Consider the following 19,929-nt stretch of genomic DNA (forward strand, 5'->3'; position numbering starts at 1 on the left):
ATCTCACTAAAGCCTTGGCTAGTCACAGCTCCCTCCTCATGAATACTGACTGAGATTTGACGAATGTTCATGCCGAAATACTGCCTGCCCTGGTTCAAAGCCTCATCTACCAGGAAAGAGCCTTGTAGCCACTGGCCTAAGGAAGTTCATGATTCCTTCTCTAGAGGCAGGGTGGTAGGTTGCCTTGAAGTGGATTCCTAGGGGAATACGTAGCCAAAAACCTCGGGGAGACCTGGAACGGAATGCTCCAAGCTGTTTGATAGCTCTCTCCAGACAGACAAGCTCTCTATTTTGTGACTAAAACTGAAAGCCCATCTGGTTTTCTTATCTTTAGCTTCCTACCGTAAGCGCAAATGGGCTTCTATTCTTCAATGATTTGTGTTTCATATGCCAACTGTGTACAAGCCCTAGAGCTAGCTTTTTGAGCAGCTCCAAAAATGCCTCAGATTTTTAAAAAAAGATCTGAAAGTCTTGGGTCATACTTCCTTTTAATCAGAGCAGTTTGTTTAATTTAGACCAGGTATTTATCATACTTCTCCATAAAATGAATTCAAGGTTTATCACTATCTGTTCCCATACTATCAATAAGCATTTTGTGAGCAGGACCTCACACTTATGCTAAAGATGGGCCACTAGTTCATACTTTCACACAAATTCACTATTTGTGTACAAACAGCATAAAGGGCAGCAAATCACAAGCACCAAACATGCTTATATATTCTTATGTGGCAACCATTCTGAGCACTTTCTATGAATGTTTTCTAGAAAGCGGATTTATTATAGACTGCCTTCCTATTTGCAGAGCACATACATTTTAATGAATCACAGGCAGCATAAAGTAAAGCATACATATTCTGGTGATAAAATGACTGGAAATGCCTTGTTTCAAAGTCTGTTGAAGGCATGAAATGGATTCCTGTTAAAACAAATTTAAAATGCTGACTGGGAAAGAAATTAATTATTCCCAGGAAAAAAAGCCCAAGTAAACATTTTCTGAAGGAAGCACCTCTCATTTAAAAACAAAAGAATAGAGGATGGGGAAAATGATTTTTTCTTTTTCATTTATATGCTTCACATTTTCAAGATGCAATATAGCATAGTAATAACAAATGCCAATCCCAGTATCAGGTTGGATGGAGTAAACTATTTTCCCATTGGCTGTATCACCTGAGCTTTGGTTCCCCCAGCTATAAATTGGGAATAATAAAGTACAGTCGACCCTTGAACAACATGGGTTTGAACTGCATTTATATGCAACTTTCTTTCACTAAATATGTACCAAGTAATTTAAGGTTGGTTGAGTCTGCAGTTCCCCATCTATGGATACAAGGACTATCTGCAATGTTATATGTGGACCTTTGACTGTATGGAGTGCCTCTAACCCCTGTGTTGTTCAAAGGGCAAGTACAATAGTAGTTATCTCAGAGGGTTTTAAACAGATGCTCTTAGCCTGTCATAGAGTTAACCTTCATAAGTGGAAGGTATCACTATTATGTTTCTCAATTGCTCAGAGTGAAAAGAAATACCAATACAGTGCTAGCTTTAAGAACTTACAATCCAAAACCATAAAACTTCACAAAACTAGAGACCACTTTTTTTTCCCTGTCTTTCCAGGGCTGCACACACAGCACATGGAAGTTCCCAGGCTAGGGGTCAAATTGGAGCTGCAGCTGCCACAGCCACATCAATGCCAAATTCAAGCCACACCTGCAACCTACATCACAGCTCATGGCAACTCTGGATCCTTAACACACTGAGCAAGGGAAACTAGAAACCAAATTAAAGCAATAAGCAAGCTTTTATTTCTTCCATATCATGATAGTTAAATTGATCTAGGAAATACAGGAGAAGGAACTCACTATTGGACAGAAATGTAAATGACTGAGGCTAGAACCAGAAAAGTCTTTCTTAAGAATGTGATCATACAGAATCTTAGAGCTAGGGAGAAGCCAAAAAATCAATACTGTTCATCACCAAATCAATGCTTAAGTATCCACAGAATCCTAACTAATCTCTTCAATACCATATCTTCTCAAATATGTATTATTTCTGTTAATACTTAACATTTTATACTATACTTTGTCATCTGTGATGTTTCTAATGGTTGCCAACTCAAAGTCACCTCTTCAAATATAACTTTCTTAACCACCCTGGCTAAAGTAATCTACCCATCCCTTGCAGTCTATACCATATTACCCTATTTTTGGCAACCTACATCACAGCTCATGGCAACTCCCTCATATTTTTAACAAAGTTTCCCAAATGTTGTCACATCTACCTTAACAGGAGAATTTCCCAGTCTATGCAATATCAATGTTTGGGGATGGATGCTGGTTGTAAAGTTGTCCCATGCATTGTAGAATGTTGAGCAGCATCCTGGCTTCCATCCACGAGAGACCAGTGGCAACCCTCTGCTGCTCTCACTCAATATTAAAACCACCATAGATGTCTCCAGACATTACAAAACAAGTGCTGTTCAGATGGAAAGTGTGGTAGGACTTGGGACAGCCAAAATCCCTGACCATCACCTCCAGCCACAAGGAGTTTTGTTGTTAACTTCAGTATGTATGGAGGATAAATATGTTCCATATGTGTCTATATGTGAAAGGGGTTGGTAAGCACTGCTGATGCATGTCTGAGATTATGTTTGCATGCTTAATAATTTTACATTAGTTATACCATTTAAGATCCATAGTGAGCCTACAAGAGAAAGAAACTGCTATTATTCTGATTCATCAAAATAATTTGATAAATTTGGGTTAAATAATTCATCCAGTCTCTTTTTAGAGATGGAATTCCCCATTCTATTAACACAAAATTGGGTTAAAATCTACTGAGTTCAAAAAGGAATTCAGTACCTTCCCCCAAAGTCTTCTCCAGAGCAAAATTTTAAGTTACTTCAGTCATTTTCTTCCATTGTTTCTAGCAATACTGCCTATATTCTGCCATGTCTTCACTATCCTATCCTCCTGGAATTTTTTTCTTTTTAGTTATGTGCAAAATCATACATTTCTCTTCTGTTACCTCATCTTACCCATTATTCCTACCTGTTGAGGTATTTTGCATCTTTGTCAGGTATAGGGCCCCAGGTTCAATTCAAGTGAGATAGGTTGAAGAAAAAAGAACAATTGAATATTTTGTACAATGTGGAATAGGCTATACAAATAAGTAAAATGTGCAGTTTAACGAGGTAGAGAGAGTTCATTGTGAGAATAAATTATTGAAATACTTACAGATAAAGTTCTAGACCTAGATACAACAATTTCCATTGAATACAAATAGAAAACAAAATTATTTTTCTTCTTATAAACCTCTAGGCCTTCATGTAACTCTATCCTTTTCCCAGAAGGCACTTTCCTTCCTCTCACTTCCTTGGCCATCCTCACCCCTCCTCTGCAAAACTCTCCCTATTATATAATTCTCAGCTTAAATGGTGTAATATCAGCGAGGCTGTCAGACAAGGCTTCACCTTGCCCTGTTGCAATCTTATCTGATTAAGACCCTCAGGTACTCTTATAACCTCAAATATTTCCTTCGAAGTTATCACAACTGAAATAGAGTTCTATACTTACATCCCTTTTAACAGCTTTATTAATATATAACTCACATATTGTAAAATTCACCCATCTAAAGCATGCAGTTTAATGGTTTTTAGTATATTCAAAAACTTGTGCAACTATCACCAGAATCTAATTTCAGAATATTTCCATTCTCCCCAAAAAAAGCCATACTCATCATGTCACTCCTTATTCCCCCTCATCCTCTCAACCCTAGTAACCATTAATCCATTTTCTACCTTTATAGATGTGCCTGTTCTGGACATTTCATATAAATAGATTCATATATCATAGATTCTAGATTCACATATGTAGCATTTTACTTTTTCAAGAACATCCTTGTTATAACATATACGAGTACTTCCCTCCTTTTATAGCCAAATAGTATTCCATCGTAGGAGCATAACACATTTTATTTATCCATTCATCTGCTGATGGACATTTAGGTTGTTTCTAGTGTTTGGCTCTTATGAATAATGCTGCTATGAACATGCGTGTACTAGTTTTTATGTGGACAGATGTTTTCAATTCTTTTGAATAAACACCTAGGAGAATTTCTGGGTCATAGGGTAACCCTATATTTAACATTTTGAAGAGCTGTCAAACCATTTTTCAGAGAAGCTGTTACCATTTTACAATCCTACTAGCAACACACTAGAGTTGTAATTTCTCCACGTCCTCACCCACACTTGTCATTGCCTGTCTTTTATTCTAGCCATCCTAGAGGTGCATAATCATGGTTTCAATTTTCATTTCCCTCATGACTATTAACATTGAACATGTGCTTACTGGCTTTTTGTATATCCCCTTTGGAAAAATATCTTTTCAAGTTATTTGCTCACTGAACCATTTATTATTTTATTAGTGGGTTGTAAGTATTCTTTATATATTTTAGATATGTCTTGAGATGTTTAATTTTATGTGTCAGCTTAGCCAGGCTATAGTGCCCATATATTTAGTCAAAATTTATTCTAAGTTTTTGTGTGTGTGATAAGATTAACATTTAAATTAGTGGACTTTGATGAGACAAAATTAATATTTAAATCAATGGATTTTGAGTAAACTAGATTATGCTCCATAATGTGGGTGGCCCTCATCTAATCAAAGGGAGATCTTAATAGAACAAAGATTGACCTTCCCCAAGCAAGAAGGAATTCTGCTGACAGATGGCCAAAGGACTTGAACAGCAACATTAGCTCTTCTGTGGTCTCCAGTACAACCTACAGGTTTTGAACTTGCCAGCCGCCATAGTCACAAAAGCCAGCTCCTTAAAATAAATCTCTATGTATGCAGACACATCCTACTGGTTCTATTTTCTCTGGAGAACTCTGACTAATACAATTCCCCTATCATATATGATTTGCAAATATATTCTCCCTTTCTACATTTACTTCTACAAAATAATTACATATGCAAATATAACTATTAAACTGAGTTTGTCTTTACGTTTTAATCGTATACCCTGACACAAAACACATGCACCCTTTCTATTTAGTTCTCCTTCAGAAGCAGCCAACTGTCCCATAGATGGGAACACCCAAAAGGAACCAGAGAAATCTAAGCAAAATCACTAATTCTCCAAATTCAGAATCCTTCAGGCCAAAGCAACTGGGTAAAAGAATAGTTCTTTAAAGTCGCTACAGCTTTGCTTTGAATAACAAGAGCCAAACCTAAAGGAAGGGAAGAAAAAGTTTAGCCATAACAACATATTTTGAAAGTAATTAATAATGTTCCCATCTACCCCTTCGGTTTCCTTCCCAGACATTCTAGGCATTAAGAATGATAAAAAGAGAGAGTTTTATAACAATCCAATAACTCAACCAAATGCAGGACTTTCCACTTGTGTTACTCGCAACTGGAGAGGATGCAAGGGAATCTGGCAAGATGCCAACGTGACATGGTAACACCAAGGAACAGTTGAACAGCAAAAACACCACATACTTAATTAGCCCTGGGGGACTTTGTAGGAAGGAACAGTGCCTGTGTTACATTAATCCCCTTTTCCAATGATGGAAATACAGTTCGTGGACTGTAATACAGTATTTGCTTCTTACCATGTCAAGCAATGGTAAGACGAAAACAGCTTCCTCTCCTTGTCTTTTTTTTTTTTTTTTTTTTTCCCTAATTTTCTCATCATGTCCCTCTTACTAATTCAAAAAGTCTGAGGAATGTTATTCGTCTAAAATCTTGTCAGGCCATAATAGTATAAATATCCCCAAACCCAGAAAACATAAATAAATGCCCCATCCAGGGTCACAAACTGGAACAGCCCATTATTTAAGCTCAAATATGTCTAAGATCCAATCATAAAAGTTGCAAGCCCAGAGGTAGAGAGCTCTTGAAAAGCTGGTGAAGCAGAGGTATTTTTTTATTCTAAGACAACCAAATCCAGTATTTTAATGAGAGAACTGGACATGAAACAGATTTCAATATAAACAAAGAAGTGGTTCTCATATGTTTTATTTTCCATTTAAAAAGCAGGAGATTTAAATATAGCATCTGTGCTCCACTTCTATTAATACAAAGGAAAAATAAGTTATACCAGTGAATTTTGTTGGCTTAATTTGGTTCTTTAATCTGACATTTTCAATAAAATAGTTTTCCTCAAGTTATGTAAATATTTTCCACCCTTATTGGTGAAAACATATCTCCTTCCCAAATTAATGTTCAAGTTTCTTTGTGACATGATAATAGGTTAATCTCTGTTCTTCATCTTTATAAGACAGTTTTTATTTGTCATTTTTTAAAAAAGACTTCACTTCAGTCCTGATAGATGGATATATATTAGACATTGAGTTTATTTACAGTGACTTTTTTCCATTGTGTTTGGGTAGGTAATCATTGAAGGGAGCTATTTCTCAAGTGGAGATTAGCTATGGGTTGTTCCATCCATCTGAACAATGTAATTCATTTTTAGAGACTAATTATGTATACATAAAGGAAGAAGGAAAGTGTTAGGTTGCTGTACTAAGAAAAAATGGGATTAGATCCTTTTTTTTATAATTTCACTGTTCTTTTCATTTATCCATAAGCACTTCCTCAGTTTTCAGAAGAGATTCCAATATTTGACTAATTCATTCAATATAGTTTTCAGAGTATTACATAGGAAAGTATAGAGGTTAATGAAACCAGTTTATAAAGTAAGACCTTGCTATTTGCTACACATGCCTTAAAATTCTCTTATAATTTATTTTACAAACTATAAAATGGCTTCTCTAGCAAACTAAATGTGAAGTTCATAAAATGCTCTTTGGTATTTATTAAGACGATTTCAGGCAGCTCTGAGATGAAAAGAACATACTACAGTGAGAATGAAGGTGAATAATTAGAGGATCACAATAATTTCAACTTGTGAAACACAACCTAGGAAAATGTTGAAATTATTGTTCTTGATCTGGATAGACCTTTGGCCAAGAACCTCTTTATATCTATGTGTAAACCCAATTTCTCAAGGAACTAGAGAAAACTTCCCTGTTTCTGAAAATGGCATGAGAGATTCAATATACAAAGGAAATATTTCTACAATGTAATACAAAAGAAAGGAAAAGAAAGGGGTACTAAACTGCTACACAAAGAATAAGGGTATTTGTTTCTGTTTCCTAATCCCATAGGGAGGAACACATAAATGGGTACATCCACACTAGAAATTAGGAAGGGGTAAGTGGAGGCTGGGGTGGGCAATGGCAGAAATGACTCATATAATGGTTTCTTTTTCAGGTCTAGAATAGCATGTCCCAAGTATCATATATTTGTCCTCCAGCTACATGCACCCTCCTAAATATCTTTACCAATAACATTATGTTAATTCCTCTATCTGGTTACATTTTTTTCTCTTAGTCCTTGCCTTCCCTCTCCTTATCCTTTCATTACTCCCCCTTATGAATACTGGAAATGAAACAGGCATTAAGAAGATAAATCCATACACATATATTCTTACCTATGCTATTTTGTAGAAACAATTGGTCTGGGCCTCTATAATCCATTCTTCTCACACAAGCCAGAGAGATATCATTAAAACATAACGCAAATCATGTCATTTTATGACTTAGAACCCTCCAAGTTTTCCCATTGCACTTAGAAAAAACAAACTCCTTGTTACAGCCAGCAAAGCCCTCTGCCATCTGGCCTTGCCTATTTTTCTCTAGCTTCATCTTACCTCACTATTAACCCTTCTTCTGCTCCTAAGGAGAGCAAACTCATTCCTACTTTACGACCTTATGTTCTCTCTGCCCCATATCTGCACTTAGATCTCAGCTTTAAAAAAAAAAAAAAAAAAAAAAAAAAAAAAAAAAAAAAAACCTCCTCAGAGAGGTCTTTCCTTTTCTATCAAGTGGCCATCTCGCTCAATGTTATTTTGGTGCTATTTTCCTTACTCCTCATCCGTACCTTCCACTGGAACATATGCTTTGGGAGGACAGAACCCTGAATCCCCAGTTTAGAACAATTCCTGGCACACGGCAGGTGTTCCACAAATATCTGCTAAACAAACAAGATTGTAAACGTCTTGGTTAAATGCAATGATTATACTGCTCTCTTTTCAAAATAATCTGGGATTCTTTCATTTTCTTCTGGATATTGTAGGAAGAAAGACAGCTCAATTATTATGCAAGCACATTTCCCTTTAATGTTATGTGACACTGGTATTGCTTTTGTTCTTCTAAATTTGCTTCACTATCTGATACATAATTTAATCTAATTTCTCACTGTGCTTGTTTGTTCAACTTGAGCTGAACATTTTCATGCATTGGGTAGTATATTCATATGTCTACTTCATATTTTGTCTGTTTACTTCATTTGTATGTCTTCAAAACAAATGTGTGGGCACTTAATCATCTGTTTCTATTTTCATGCAGCGTTGCTATAGACTGTACTGTGGCTTGTATAACATAAATTAAGGCATCTTCTGATTAGAAAATCTGATATAAAATACTAAAATATTTCTTTGGTCAGAATTATTTATAGAGCTATAGCTATTGTTTTGCAAAACGCAGCAAAAGCTTCCACAGCTGTGGAAAAGAAAGAAAATGATTAAAGGACTTCATGGAACTTGATTTTGTATATTTTGGACGGGCCTAATTGGGGCCAGTAAATTTGTACGTTAGTTCATTTTGTTTAAAAAAAAAAAAAAGAAAAGAAAAAGAATGTCAGAGAGTTCATCGGTGTATTCAACAAGGAAAGCAACAAGCAAAAGGCCTGGGAAAAGCACTTTCACATGTGCAGAGGTTGCAAGAACAGAAGTTGGCACATCCAGAGAGAAATGCAGCCAGTATTTTTTTCTCATGAATTTTTTATACTTGAACTTAGGAATCAAATGTGACTTCTGCTCTGCTTTGTGTTTACCTATAAGATGAAGGAGACACATAGGAAAGCTTGCTTCAATAAGACTAAATTAAAATGTGGATATAAACCTCTGAAGTTCTAAGGATCATAGAAATTACTGAAATAGTTAGTATCTAGAGACAAAAATGATTTTCATAATCTTTCCAGTTCATCCCTATTATAGCACAACTCCAAAAATGCCTCAGCCTCCTGAGACCAAAATCCATTGGTCCTGCAATCGCTCACTGGCCTTTGGTCCTTCCAGTGTTCCCCTCCTTCTTGCCCAATCTAAATTCAAGGGTCAATCCCTATAATCTCTCCTTCACACATTTCCTCAGCTCCCTAGCCCTTCTTTCAACCACTCATCTCTTCTTGGCAAAATACCAGTCCTGGTTAAATCTCATTCTCTGTCTACTTGGAACTCGAATTCAGGCAAATAAATGGGGCTGAAAAAACCCCACACAACCAGATGGGCTGGCCACCAGGACACACTTAATAGGTCCCTCACTTTGGCTAAACTTAAGACAGGCCTCTCTCTCACTCTAGCCTCTTGATCTCTCATTTACTATAGACAATTTTCAAGGGTAAATTCTTAATTTGCCTGTTTGAGATGCAAATATTCTTCCAGGCTGCTGCCCATCTTATAGTTCAGGGATGTCTTTCTCAAGGACCTTTCAATCATTCCTTAGAAATGTAATCAAGAAGAAGATAGTGCCTCTATCTCCCAGTCTCTGTGGGAAAACAGGAGCCTAGCTTCAGAAGGGACAAGCAGCAAATATTTCTGACCCAATCATGTTGACCAAACTCCCCCAATGGACTACTTTTCCTCCAGCTCGCTCCATTGCTGAAAAATCCTCCCACCTTTTATTCTAGCTAAGTGGAGTTTCTCTCTCTATTGTAGGTCTTAAATAAACTCTTTTTGCCTCTTTAACTGAGATTTGGGATTGATACCATTAAACAGGACCTGAACGATGACTGCTAATCATACTGTCTTTTTTAGTCCACCCCCTCTTTCATTTTTCTAATACCTTATCCTCCATCTTCAAACCTCTCAAATCTCTACCCCATCCTTATCCTCAGTTGATGACCCTAATTTCTAGTCTCTGAGAAAAGAGAAGATATCCATTGGTTTTCCAGAGTGCCAATCACCCCATTAACCCCCTGCCCGCATGTGTATCCAGATACTCTGCCTTCCCTGTCTCTGTAGGCAGCAGGGACCTATCCCTCTTTTGCTCACTTAAGACATTGCTTATGTAAGTTGCCTATATTCTGCTTCAACATTTCCTGTGCTTTATAGGTTCAGAGCAAAAGAAATAACAGCAACACACTCATATTCAGATATACAATTATGTGTGTAAAATATACTCAGATGCTAATAAAATATGTACCCATGTACCCAAATGGTAATTCCTGTTGTAAATTTACTAATCTAAAGCTTTAGAGTGCCAGTTACTACACTCTTGCTTTACACTGACTGAAATGAGAGAAATGTGTTACTTCCTATTCTTAGAAGTCAAAGTAATATTGTTTGCCACAGTGAAAAGTTATCTTCTCTCTATACTTAAGTTGATTTGCACACTTCTGTTTATAAATGTCAGATGTGCTGAGCTGTTTTGTATTTGAAGACAAATATATAGCTCATCCCACATCTCAGAAAAATTTAAAAGGTCTCTCTGCACTTTGTGACTTGTCATTGCACAGCTGTGATGGGCTGAGTTCCATCTCAAAAAGTTCAAGGGCTAAAAACAATTACCTCTTCAAGGACGTCAGCAAGCTTACTAAGGATCTCTTCAGGAAGGCTCTGGAATGTTGGAACGCTGAAAAACAAGACAGAGATGATGCTGAAGGCATGCACAGCAACTTACTTTTATAAATAAAACAGCAGTTTAGCTGAATAAAAATGCAAAAGCATTTCATGACAAAGAATCTGCAGATGAAGATCAAGGCAATAATTGAAGCACAATTTGATGACCAACAGAGAAAAAGCATGATGTACTAAAAAGAATTGGAGGTTGGAAAGAACTGAGTTCAAATCCACTTATATTTCCTGTGTGACCTTGGATGCCTCAGCTATGATGGGGAAAAAACCACTTTCCCCTCTGTCAGCCTGCTGTTACCAGATTTCTTCCAGTTCCATCACCATCTCTAGGTAGTCCTACACACACACATACACACAGACATGTAACACACACACACTCCTTTCTACAGGCTGACTTCCACCCATTCTTTAGGACAGAAGAGGGTTGATGACATATTCAGCCTTGCAAGCATTCATTCAACACCACTAGAAGCTTCCTACTCTCCCCAACCTCTCCCCAGATAGGTCAGGTCATTCTGTGATCTCTTTTATCCCTTCCTGCAACTGTAATTAAATAATTAATCAGATATTTGTTACCGGGTGTCTTCACTGTTAAGATCAAACTCCACAAAAAATAAGAACTGCATCTATATTGTTCAATCCCCGTATTTTCAGTGATGTGCTAGTAACAACTCAGGAGCATGTGGTAAAGAAAGTTATGAGCATGTGGATGTAGGAATGCTTCCCAGGACAGTTATAGAGATCAGATCACATAGAATGGAGGAAAGACAGACTCATAGCAGACACTGAAAAATGTCTTCTCATCCTCTTATTAGGGAAACTCACTGACCAACAAATGGAAGTACTAAACGGTATTGAATACACAAGCCAATACAAATTATTTTATATGGATAATGGTAATGACTTTAAAAGAAAAGACACTCATGAACATAAAGTGCTTGAAAATCCACTCTGCTAGAAAAATCTAACTGGGATGTGAAGTTAAATTCTCCTTTGACCCTATCTTAGTGCTTGAATAGAAAAAAGATTATAAATGAATGCACACACATTTGTGTGTTTGACATTTGACTTAGAGAATAGTTCTGGCTTGATTAGAATGACACAACAAGAGAAGCTATAACATACTGTTTGGACATAAGCATGAAAGTCTTACTGTTAATTTGTCACTCTGATTCCCATTACTTGGTGTAAAGCCTATTGATAAAACCCTAAGCTTTTATGCAGAGGTATAACAATTCACCCAGGACCATCTGTTCCACCAGATTTACTGCTGTGGTCTGAGCCATGTGAGCTTTAATTTCCAGAAGGTAGTCTATTTCAGCAGCTGGATGGAACATATCACAGAATGAGGCAGAGGAAGAGGGAGGAAGCTGTTTCCATGAATTACACAGGTTGAAAAATCTAGTCCTTCCCTGTTCTTTTAATGATCTACATTTCTATTTCTTGTGAGATGTTAAAATAATTAGAATGTTTCTATCCCAGTGGGTATTTATGGAAAACACAAACTACAACTGAGTTTTTCTCATTTTATTATAATTGGCTCCCTTTTTAGACAGCCCAATTACTTCTAGGCTAAGTCTATGTCAAGCTACTGTACCATACTTTCATTTTCACAAGCATTTCTTATCCATGAGAAAAGAATTAATTTTTGCTCGATCACATAACACACTATAAAAATAATAACATTAGGTTTTAGGAGGGTGTTTTAATAAATTGTCCTTCATAATTGTATTTATTTTTAATTTTTTCAGCTTTATTGAGGGATAATCAACAAAATCACAAGACATTGAAAGCGTACACTGTGAAAAAATTCCTTCCATCTAGTTAATATAGTTAACACATCTATCACCTCACATGTTTATTCTTATGTGTGTGCTTGAGACATTTAAGTTCCACTTTCTTGGCAAATTTTAACTATATGATATGGTGTTATCAAGTATCTTTACAAGCTGAAAGTTTGTAACCTATTTCCCCTATTTTACCATCCCTTGGCAAACACTGTTCTACTCTGTTTCTATGAATTTAGCTTTTAATTTAGATTCCACATATAAGTGATGTCACACAGTATTTGTCTCTCTCTATCTGACTTATTCCACTTAACATCATACACTCAAGGTTATCCATGATATCGAAAATGCAAATGGTGGGATTTCCTTCTTTCTAATATATTACTGTATGTTATACAATAACATTCCATTGTGTGTGTGTATATATATATGTGTGTGTTTTTTGAATGTTTTAAAATTGTAAAAGATCAGGATATATGTATATATATATATACATACATACACACACACACACATATATATACTTGTCAAAAATCAGGATATATCCTGATCTTTCACAGTTTTAAAACAGGATATATATATATGTATATATATATATATATACATATATATATATCCTGATCTTGTACAATTTTAAAACATTCAGAACATTCAGCAGCATTTGTTACTAATAAAAATTAAGGATGTTTTTAAAAGAAGAAACACTGAAAAATTCTCCATAATAATTTAAGCACATCTAAGCAATGAGATCCTGCTGTATAGCACTGGGAACTATGTCTAGTCACATATGATGGAGCATGATAATGTGCGAAAATAGCATATGTGTACACGTATGTGTAACTGGGTTACCATGCTGTACAGTAGAAAAAAAAATAAAGAAAAAAATAATTTAAGCACTTCTAGATTTAACAAAACAGAAATCAATTGAAAAGTAAGTGTATTCACTTTTACAAATTACACTGAAAATATTTTGTAGTTATCTTTAAAATCCTAAGATCTCTATTTCTCCAAACACTAGATAAGTTCTTTCATGTAATTAATTTCTGAGAATTATTAATCCACTGATAATTTGAACACCAAGAACAAAACAATTGAGGGTATTCATAATTTGAATTTTCATCCATGAAATTTATTTGAATTTTTCCAAATACATCAAAAGACATGAGACTTCACTAATTTGTACATGTGATAACTCAAGATGAAGTTGTCTCTGATTTAGAAAATTTTAGGCAGGAGTTCCCATTGAGGCTCAGCAGTTAACAAAACCAACTAGTATCCATGAGGACACAGGTTTGATCCCCGACCTCACTCAGTGGGTTAAGGATCCGGCATTGCCATGAGCTATGGTGTAGGTCACAGACTTGGCTTGGGTCCTGCATTTCTGTGGCTGTGGCATAAGCCAACAGCTTCAGCTCTGATTCGACCCCTGGCCTGGGAACCTCCATATGCTGCATGTGTGGCACTAAAAAGACAAAAAAAAAAAAAATTAAAAAAAAGAGAAAACTTTAAACAAAAATAATTGTAAGGATGAACAGCCATAAAATGTTTAAAGAGTAGAGTATTTTCACTAATATAAAAAAAGAACTCTTAACAATTTACATGCTAATTACAAGTAATTCTTACAGACCTATTAAAACAATATTGTTCCCTAAGGACTTGCAGTAGGTATGAATTTACAAAATATGCTTGAATGTAATATAATAGAGATGTTTTAATGTTTGGAGCTTTCCATTGGATTTTCTGACTGAATAAAGTAAGGACTTGTAATGACAATAATAGAAGATGAAATCTGAGTACTTTCTATTTGCCACGGACTGAACTAAGGGATTTATAGACAATGCACACTTTCTTTTTAAACAGCCTTATCAAATAACTTTTGTTATTGTCATCCATTATTGTTTTACAGCTAAGACAACTGGGATCTTGAGAGTTTGCCCGAGGTCACAACACTTAGTATGGATAAAGAAAGGACGAAAATTTCCATTTGAATGACTGTGGAGCTAAATCACATGCTGAGCTACACTTCACAATGAAAGTATTTAAAAATAACTGTACATGAAACATCTCAAGAATTGATCTCATACTGGGGCACAAAGCTAACCTCAACAAATTTAAGAATACAGAAATTATTTCAAGTATCTTCTCTGATCACAATGGCATGAAATTAGAAATCAATCACAATAAAAGAAATGAGAAAAAAACTAACTGCATGAAGACTAAACAACATACTACTAAAAAACCAGTGGGTCAATGAGGAAATCAAGAAGGAAATTAAAAAATACCTTAAGACAAATGATAATGAAGACACATTCACTCAAAATCTATGGGATGCTGCAAAATCAGTGCTCAGAGGGAAATTCATAGCAATACAAGCCTTCCTCAAAAAAGAAGAAAAATCTCAAATTGACAACTTAACCCATCACCTAAATGAATTAGAAAAAGAACAAATAAAACCTAAAGTCAGCAGAAGGAAGGAAATCAAAGATCAAAGAGGAAATCAATAAAATAGAGATTCAAAAAACAGTTGAAGAAATCAATAAAACAAAGAGCTGGTTCTTTGAAAAGGTAAACAAAATTGACAACCCTCTGGCTAGACTCACCAAGAAGAGGAGAGAAAAAACCCAAATAAACAAAATCAGAAATGAAAAAGGAGAAGTCACAATGGATACTACAGAAATACAAAAAACCATGAGAGAACACTATGAACAATTGTATGCCAACAAAATTGACAATCAGGAAGACATGGACAACTTTCTAGAGACTTACAGCCTGCCAAAACCATATCAAGAGGAAATAGATCAACTGAACAGACTGATCACCAGAAATGAAATTGAAGATGTCATAAAAACACTCCCTACAAATAAAAGTCCAGGACCAGATGGCTTCACAGGCAAATTCTACCAAACATACAAGGAGGAACTTATACCCATCCTCCTTAAATTTTTTCAAAAGGTTGAAGAAGAAGGAACACTCTCAAAGACATTCTATGATGCCAACATCACCCTAGCTACACAACCAAACAAAGATACCACCAAAAAAGAAAACTATAGGCCTATTTTACTGATGAACATTGATGCAAAAATCCTCAACAAAATACTAGCAAACTTCACCCAACAATACATTAAAAGGATTGTACATCATGATCAAGTGCGATTTATCCCAGGGATGCAAGGGTTCTTCAATATCCACAAATCCATTAGTGTGATACACCACATTAACAAACTGAAGAATAAAAACCATATGATCCTCTCAACAGATGTGGAAAAAGCCTTTGACAAAATCCAACACCCATTTCTGATAAAAACCCTTCAGAAAGTGGGCATAACTGGAACCTACCACAACATAATAAAGGCCATATATGACAAACCCACAGCAAACATCATTCTCAATGGTGAAAAGCTGAAAGAATTCCCACTGAGATCAAGAACAAGACAAGGATGTCTCCTCTCACCACTACTCTTCAACATAGTTTTGGAAGGCCTAGCCATGGCAATCAGAGAAGTAAAAGAAATAAAAGGAATCCAGATTGGAAAGGAAGAAGTAAAACCATCACTATTTGCAGATGACATGATACTATACCTAGAGAATCCTAAAGACTCTACCAGAAAACTGTTAGAGCTCATCCATGAATTTGGCAAAGTCACAGGATACAAAATTAATACACAGAAATTGACAGCATTTCTACACACTAACCATGAAAGATTAGAAAGAGAAATTAGGGAAGCAATCCTGTTTACCATCACATCCAAAAGAATAAAATACTTAGGAGTAAACCTACCTAAAGAGACAAAAGACCTGTACTCTGAAAACTATAAGACAGTGATGAAAGAAATCAAAGATGACACAAATAGATGGAAAGACATACTATGCTCATGGATTGGAAGAGTTAATATTATCACAATGACTATACTACCTAAGGCGATCTACAGATTCAAAGCAATCCCTATCAAATTACCAAGGACATTTTTCACAGAACTTGAACAAAATATTTTAAAGTTTGTTTGGAAGCACAAAAGACCCAGAATAGCCAAAAATGTAGCTGGAGGAATCAGGCTCCCAGACTTAAGACTATACTACAAAGCAACAGTCATCAAAACCATATGGTACTGGCACAAAGACAGAAATATAGCTCAGTGGAACAGGATAGAAAGCCCAGAATTAAACCCACACACCTACAGCCAACTCATATATTACAAAGTAGGAAAGGATACACAATGGAGAAAGGACAGCTTGTTTAATAAGTGTTGTCGGGAAAACGGGACAGCCACATGGAAAAGAATGAAATCAGAACACTCCCTAACACCACACACAAAAATAAACTCCAAATGGATTAAAGACCTAGATATAAGACCAGACACTATAAAACTCTTAGGGGAAAACAGAGGCCAAACACTCTCTGACATAAACGACAGCAACATCTTCTCAGATCCACCTCTTAGAGTATTGACAATAAAAACAAAAATAAACAAATGGGACCTAATCAAACTTAAAAGTTTCTGCACAGCAAAGGAAACCCTAAACAAAATGAAAAGACAACCCACAGAATGGGAGAAAAACTTTGCAAGTGAATCAACTGACAAGGGATTCATCTCCAAAATTTATAAACACCTTCTGCAGCTCCATACCAAAAAAACAAACAACCCCATCCAAAAATGGGCAGAAGATTTAAACAGACAGTTCTCCAAAGAAGACACACAGATGGCCAAAAAACACATGAAAAGATGTTCAACATCACTCATTATTAGAGAAATGCAAATCAAAACCACTATGAGGTACCACCTTACACCAGCCAGAATGGCCATCATCAAAAAGTCTACAAACAGTAAGTGGTGGAGAGGGTGTGGAAAAAAAAGAAGCCTCATACACTGTTGGTGGGATTGTAAATTGGTGCAACCACTGTGGAAAACAGTATGGAGATTCCTCGGAAAACTAAAAATAGAACTACCATTTGACCTAGCAATCCCACTCCTGGACATCTATCCAGAGAAAACCATGACTTGCAAAGACACATGTACTCTGATGTTCATTGCAGCACTATTTGCAATAGCCAAGACATGGAAACAATCTAAATGTCCATTGACAGAGGCATGGATCAAGAAGATGTGGTACATATACACAATGGAATATCTCTCATCCATTAAAAGAAATAAAATACCAGCATTTTTAGCAACATAGATCAACCTAGAAACTATCATGCTAAGTGAAGTCAGCCATACAATGAGACACCAACATCAAATGCTTTCACTGACATGTGGAATCAGAAATAATGACAGACTGAACTTCTTTGCAGAACAGATGCTGACTCACAGACACTGAAAAACTTATGGTCTCCAGAGGAGACAGTTTGGGGAGTGGGGGGATGTGCTTGGGTTATAGGATGGAAATCCTGTGAAAATGGCTTGTTATGATCATTATACAACTACAGATGTAATAAATTCTTTTGAGTAATAAAGAAAAAGAAAAAAGAAAACTATAGGCCAATATCTTTGATGAATAGAGACACAAAAATTCTCAACAAAATTTTAGCCAACTAAATTCAACAATGTATCAAAAAGATCATATACCACAACCAGGTGGGATTCATCCCAGGTGCACAAGGATGGTTCGTCATATGCAAATCAATCAACATCATACAACACATTAACAAAAGAAAAGTCAAAAGCCACATGATCATCTCAATAGATGTAGAAAAAGCATTTGACAAAATGCAACATCCATTCATGATCAAAACTCTTAACCAAAGTGGGTACAGAGGGAACATACCTTAATGTAATCAAAGTCACTTATGACAAACCCACAGCAAATATAATACTCAATGGAGAAAAGCTGAAAGCTTTCCCACTAAAATCTGGCAGAATACAAAGATGCCCACTCTCACCACTGTTATTCAACACGGTACTGGAAATCCTAGCCACAACAATTAGATGAACAAAAGAAATAAAAGGCACCCAAATAGGAAGACAAAAGGTAAAACTGTCACTGTATGCAGATGACATGACACTATATATAGAAAACCCTAAGGACTCAACTCAAAAACTACTTGAACTGATCTACAAATTCAGCAAAGTAGCAGGATATAAGATTAACATTCAGAAATCAGTTGCATTTCTGTATACTAATAATGAAATATTAGAAAGGGAATATAAAACTACAATACCTTTTAAAATTGCACCCCAAAAAATCAAATACCCGGGAATACACCTGACCAAGGAGATAAAGGACTTATATGCCGAGAACTAGAAAACATTAATCAAGGAAATTTAAGAAGATGTAAAAAATGGAAAGATATTCCATGCTCCTGGGTTGGAAAAATTCATATTGTAAAAATGGCCATACTACCCAAAGTAATATACAGATTCAATGCAATCACTATCAAATTACCCATGACATTTTTTACAGAACTAGGACAAACAATCCAAAAATTTATATGGAACCACAAAAGACAGAATTGCTACAGCAGTTCTCAAGAACAAAAACCAAGCAGGAGGCATAACTGTCCCAGACCTCAGGCTATATTACAAAGCCACAGTCATCAAGACAGTGTGGTACTGGTACCAAAACAGACATACAGACCAATGAAACAGAATAGAGAACCCAGAAATAAACCCAGACACCTGTGGTCAATTAATCTTTGACAAGGGAGGCAAGAACATAAAATGGGGAAAAGACAGTCTTTTCAGTAAGCATTGTTGGGAAACCTGCACAGCTGCATGCAAATCCATGAAACTAGAACATACCCTCACACCATGCACAAAAATAAACTCAAAATGGCTGAAAGACTTAAATATAAGACAAGACACCATCAAACTCCTGGAAGAGAACATAGGCAAAACATTCTCTGATATCAACCTTATGAATATTTTCTCAGGTCAGTCTCCCAAAGCAATAGAAATAAAAGCAAAAATAAACCAATGGGACCTAATCAAATTGACAAGCTTTTGCACAGCAAAGGAAACCAAAAAGAAACCAAAAAGACAACTTACAGAATGGGAGAAAATCGTTTCAAATGATGCAACTGACAAGGGCTTAATCTCTAAAATATACAAGCAACTCATACAACTCAGTGGCAAAAAAGCCAATCAACCAATGGACAAATGGGCAAAAGACCTGAATAGACATTTCTTCAAGGAAGAGGTACATATGGACAAAAAGCACTGGAAAAATGCTCAACATCCCTGATTTTAGAGAAATGCAAATCAAAACTACCATGAGATACCACCTCACACCAGTCAGAATGGCCATCATTAATACATCCACAAATAACAAATGCTGGAGAGGATATGGAGAAAAGGGAACCCTCCTGCACTGTTGGTGGGAATGTAAGCTGGCACAACCACTATGGAGATCAGTATGGAGGTAACTTAGAGATCTATACATAGATCTACCATATGACCCAGCAATCCCACTCTTGGGCGTCTATCAGGACAAAACTTTCCTTAAAAAAGAC

The 19,929-nt window shown here is 36.0% G+C and overlaps 1 protein-coding gene across 3 annotated transcripts in view; it reads right to left on the reverse strand.

Annotated features, from left to right (window-relative positions):
* PRKG1 (protein kinase, cGMP-dependent, type I) overlaps nucleotides 1-19,929 on the reverse strand; it is a 1,234,550-nt gene that overhangs the window by 328,418 nt on the left and 886,203 nt on the right. For all 3 annotated transcript variants that reach the window (XM_021072187.1, XM_021072188.1, NM_001044574.2), the window contains 1 exon segment: nucleotides 10,630-10,693. In XM_021072187.1, coding sequence (XP_020927846.1) covers nucleotides 10,630-10,693 — 64 coding nt within the window.

This window comes from Sus scrofa, chromosome 14 (assembly GCF_000003025.6).
Source record: "Sus scrofa isolate TJ Tabasco breed Duroc chromosome 14, Sscrofa11.1, whole genome shotgun sequence".
Classification (NCBI taxonomy): domain Eukaryota; kingdom Metazoa; phylum Chordata; class Mammalia; order Artiodactyla; family Suidae; genus Sus; species Sus scrofa.